Source organism: Copadichromis virginalis, linkage group LG22 (genome assembly GCF_057382275.1).
Source record: "Copadichromis virginalis isolate Kocher_CV1m ecotype Utaka linkage group LG22, C_Virginalis_male_GT1.1, whole genome shotgun sequence".
In the NCBI taxonomy this organism is placed as follows: Eukaryota; Metazoa; Chordata; class Actinopteri; order Cichliformes; family Cichlidae; genus Copadichromis; species Copadichromis virginalis.
This window is the reverse complement of record NC_140638.1, coordinates 13,824,324-13,829,515: the sequence shown is the minus strand read 5'-3', so window position 1 is coordinate 13,829,515 and position 5,192 is coordinate 13,824,324. Positions and strand designations below refer to the sequence as shown.

The 5,192-nt window shown below is 39.0% G+C and overlaps 1 protein-coding gene across 1 annotated transcript; it reads left to right on the top strand.

The window, feature by feature from the left end:
- The first annotated feature begins 1,426 nt into the window (after window positions 1–1,426).
- Window positions 1,427–5,182, top strand: LOC146682966 (lipid transport auxiliary protein 1-like). Its single transcript, XM_085445781.1, has 7 exons — window positions 1,427–1,698; window positions 1,796–1,897; window positions 2,014–2,122; window positions 2,218–2,271; window positions 3,565–3,731; window positions 4,387–4,445; window positions 4,566–5,182. The coding sequence occupies exons 1-7, from the start codon at window positions 1,636–1,638 to the stop codon at window positions 4,771–4,773; spliced, it is 762 nt and encodes a 253-aa protein (XP_085301907.1). The 5' UTR covers window positions 1,427–1,635; the 3' UTR covers window positions 4,774–5,182.
- The last annotated feature ends 10 nt before the right edge of the window (window positions 5,183–5,192 follow it).

Here is a 5,192-nt window from a genome sequence, read left to right as displayed (position 1 = left end):
ACGTGATCAGCAATATACCGTCAGCGGAGAGACGTGACATGTCAGAGCTGGAGAAGTAATAATAATAATAATAATAATAATAATAATAATAATAATATATTCAACTGATGTGTAAATGAACAAGTAATAGTCGATATTTATGCACAAGTATACTCATAATAACACCCTCATATGTAGTATATGCATGCATAAATGCTGTGATAATGCGTGAGCACCAGTTCTCCAGGCATTCTGATGTCTTTCAAAGTTGTCCTCCGGACATTGACTGCTTTTTCACTCATTTCTAGTCCAGCCCTTGTCAACATACAACACACAACAAAGAACCAATTATGAATTGCATCTTTAGACACTTTGTTTCCAGCAGCCTGTGTCAAACACATGGCTTGTTCCCATTTGTTTAGCTGAATCTATTCAAAAATTGACAGACATAAAATACTATTTTTGTGATTCCCAAAGTGCTTCTAACAGAAAACTTGGCATATCTCAGCATGATGTGCTTGTGCTATAAACATCTTTAAGGAAACTGGACATGAGGAGGATAGAAGCAGTGAAGCAGTGAAAGACCTAAAAAAATATCTTCAGCAGATGAGAAATATCTAAAAGCCACGTCCTTAAGAAAAAATCCAGAAAAGATCTGACACAGGACCTGAGAGATGTATCTGGTCCTTCAGATGATCCATCTACTGTTCGTGAAGCCTCAGAAATGGTGGCTGTCAACAAGTCACTCTTAATGAAGGAAAGGGGGGAGCAAAGTTTGAGATATGCTAAATTACACAAGACCTGGACTGAAAGTCAGGGGAACCAGGTCTGGTGGAGTGATAAATACATATTTGAAATATTTGGTTCAGACTGTGTTCAGTGTACAAAGTACAAAAGTAGAGGTACAAAGTGGTTGTTCACAACCTAAGAGTTCAGGCTGTGTTGAAGAATTAAAGGTGATTATACCAAATATTAACTTTCAAGTATAGTAGAATTATTTTTCCTAATATACTGCATTTTAATGTATTTTAGATTTTTAGTTATGCATCTGTTTCACACAGGGCTGGATCAATACTTTTACATAGTGTTGTATACTACTACTACTACTACTACTAATAATAATAATAATAAACAAAAAATGAAACAGGTAAAATAATATGTATAAGTATTACATTCTACATAGATCATTGAATGTGTTACAAATATCACCAACAGTAATATAATGTGTATATGATATAAATTGTGCCCTTTTAGGCAGGTTGTGTTTACAGATGAATTTTACTTAGTTGTTTGGGGGGGGGGGCAAAAAAGTCTTTATTTTTTATTTATTTCTTTTGCAGTTCTTTGTTTGTACTTTAGTAATAGGTAATTATAATAACCTATATACTAAGCATCATATAACGACAGGAAGTCTGTTTAGCGTGTCCTTCTTGCATGGTTCTTACGGTAATCCAACACTCACAAGCGGAAATCAGCTCTGGCCCCGCCCTCACAGTGCAAAGCTAACTGAAAGCTAAATAGCATATCTTAGCGCATGATGCCCATGAAGAAAAAGACAAGGGTCAGCTCAGTTGCTGATATTTTATTTTTTCGAAGCATACTTTGAAGCTGTAGAGTGATTCGTCGTCGCATAGACTGTAAGCACTGACAGGCAGCATGGCAGAGTCATCGCCGTTATCTGGAGTCAATGTTGTTTTGGTTATGGCCTATGGAAGCTTGGTGAGTAAGTTACACTAAAAGCTCGATACCTGGTACACGGAGGTGTGTTTATGATAAGTTTTAACCTCAATCCTGTCACGCTTGGTTTTGTGTTCAGGTGTTTGTATTGCTGTTTATATTCGTCAAAAGGCAGATCATGCGTTTTGCAATGAGATCCCGCCGAGGGCCTCATGTACCTATTGGCCACAATGCACCAAAGGTGAGGCGTGGATCTTTACTGTTTTGTTATTATTATTATTATTATTATTATTATTATTATTATTATTAACTTTTTGTGCCTTAATATTAATAAATTCTTTATGAATTAATCTACAGGGTCTGAGGGAGGAGATTGAGTCCAGACTGTCCAAAGTTCATGAGATACGTTATGAACCTCTGCTCCTGTCAGAAGAAGACGACAGACTGAAGCGGGCATCACAGATAAGTCAGTCAGCTTTTTAAACTCATTTTGAGCAAATGTTGTCCTTTTTATTTAGTTATTTTTTTAAACGTAACAAATTGATATCTTATATTTCAAAGGTTGCTACAACTACCTGTACAGAATGAAAGCTCTGGATGCAATCCGTGACTCAGGTGAGAGTTACAATTTGTTCCTTAAATGTATTCATCGGCTCAGAGCCCCTTCCAGTTTAGTGGTGATCAACAGGTTGACAGATGAGGTCAGGCAGGAGTCTCTGATGATCTATGATGTTCACAGATGACATCGTGATCTGTAGTAAAAGGAGGGAGCAGGTGGAGAGGTAGAAGCAAGAGAGAATGCGGCTCAGGTTGAGCAGTTTGGAGACAAAGTTATAGAAGCAAAGCTGAGATATGTTGGACATGTGCAGAGGAGGGATAGTGGATATACTGGAAGGTATAGGTGCAGGAGGAACAAAGGAAGACCACAGAGAAGGTTCATGGATTCAAGGAGCACATTTTTAACATGCTGAGCTTGTTCACAGCTGTCCAAACCCACATCATCTTTTTCAAGTGTTTTACTTATATTGCTGTAGTTTTGAGTTATTGAATTATATAGGATTTTGGCTGTAGAGTTCAGGGCTACCCTTTTCATTCTTTTTTCAGTGGGTGACAGATCTGATCTGCAGGGAGGCCAGTTCAGCACCCTAACTCATTTACTGCACCGGCATGCAAAAGGCGATTTAGCATAGATTCAACATGGTGTTGCTCCAAAACATGTTGTCCAGGAGAATTAATGAAGCCGTCTTACATATGCAAGCTGTGCTGTTGCAGTAATGTACCCCTATACCTGCACAGACATGGGTTTTGAACCTGGATAGCACCTTTCCTCTTTATCCCAGCGGAAGTGTCAGAATATCCAAAAGAAGACAGGATCATTTTATGCTTCAGCTGAGTCCAACTTAAAGCAGTTCAGGCCCATATTTGCACAGTAGAGTTTGAACTGGCTTTGTGGATGCAGCTTACCACTGAGTTGGCTGGTGGTGGTTTGCAGCCGTGTTCATGAGTTCTTGCTGTGCCACCTGACAGCCTGATTTCTCTGAGTCTGTTTATATTTCTGATTTTATATCAGTAGATGATATAATCGTTGTTGGGCATATTAAAGGTAAACATTTGCCAGTTAGCTGTAATATGTCCACTCAGTGGTTTTATGCATTTCTCAGCTTTCTCTGTAATTTTGGCCAAACAGTGGTGGCACAAAAGTTTCAAGCTTGAGTGAAATATAGAGTTTTAGTGATTCACAAGTCTTTTTGTTGTGGTTTCAGTTGAATTTTCTACTGTGTCTCAGCTTTTTTTTTTATTATTGTAAAATAATTTTTAATTCTGTTCTTGTTTTGTTTTTGTTCCATTTAAAGCATTAAAACGTCTTTCCTGACCTTCAACTTGTCTTCCTTCCTCTCTCTGCCACAGGAATTCCTTTGCAGGAGATAAGTGGGAGCCCCAGCGCATTTACAGGACGCAGCTTCAGGAGCTGGCTAGTTGAGCTGCGCAACTCCCACTCTCTGATAAAGAGCAGCCGCAGTGCACTTATTGACCGTTTGCTTGAAGGCTACGACAGCGCTCGTCATGGGACTGGGGTGCATAAATGTTTTTACTGTATTTTACTGTATCCCAACAGAACTTTATTAGAATGTTTCAGGTTCCAGAATTCAGAAAGAATGGAAAATCTAACGCTACCGTAAAGTGTTAATTCTAAATATAATCTTAATTTAGATTTTGCAGTTATTGCTTTCAAACTATTTAGGACCATTTAAGACGTCTTCTTCATCTGCCACATCCACCACTGCTCTCTCTTCTCCCTCTAATCTCCATCTCATCCTCCTCCTCCTCAACTCAAGCCTTGTCTCCTGTTTGATTACGTGTTCACATCACATGAAAGTTTATTTGCTAAGCATCTGAGTCCAACAACCTTAAAGTCACTTCAAACAAAGTTTCAGTAACATGGCCTAATTGCATGCACTTATTGAATCAGCAACTCTTATTGACAGAAAAGTTCTGGAAATCCTCGTGATGACAGTGATCCTGCTTCTTTGACTCATCGAGGCTTTTTACAAAGTTTTACAGCCTCCTTCAGAGTAAAAAGTTGTGGTTGCTCATCACCTGACGTTATGAAGTAAACTGTGATCTGACACTCACTAGAAGGACAGAGGGGCACAGAGGGTTCATAAAAGACAAGAATATAACGAGTTAAATTCTTTCATCTGCTGATGTGGATTTAAATATTTGTTTCAGGTGTTTGGGGAACCTGAGTTTCTTGAATATCAGCAAGCTCTAAACGAACTGGCTGACGTGTAAGTGTCACCGTACTGGTCCAGACTTGAAACCAGTCTTATTTCTGTTGCAGCAAGTGATGCGGTCTGCATTGTCCGTTTATGCAGTACATTTGAAATCATCTGTTTTATCACCCTCAGCGTGAAGGCGTATTCCAGCACCACCAGCCTCGACCAGCATCACCAGTCCGCAGCCAAGGACCTGACAGGCTCTCCTGTCCGCAGCACTCCCTCCACCATCCAGATCACCTACCTGCCTTCAACCGGCCAGCGCAGCAAGAGGCCCAAACACTTTCTGGAGCTCAAAAGTTTCAAAGACAACTACAACACACTGGAGAGCACGCTGTGATGCAGTCATAGGATGGTTGTATGGTGTGCGGTCAGTCTACGGGGAAATAAAAAGTTGTAGCAGACTGACTGGTTGGCTTTAAAAATGAGCTTTAAAACATCAAACTTAAAATAAGCTCAGAATGGACAGCGAGAGACATCTTATCCTCTATATTTTTGATCTAGAAAATGATGCAGTTGTTAAAGTCTTGCTGTCACAGGAGGTTTTTTTTCCTTTTCTGTATGTGTGTGTTTGCTGTTTAATGTGTGCAGAGGAAAACAATTGTTTCATTTCATTTTTGTAAAAGCAGCAAGTCAACTGAATTTATTATTTTTTTCTTGAGAGTTGAACTTGTAAATACAAATGTTTGATTAATGTACAAATGTAAGATATTTATGCTAACTTATTAAATTCATACGTGTGACGTGTATTTATATGAA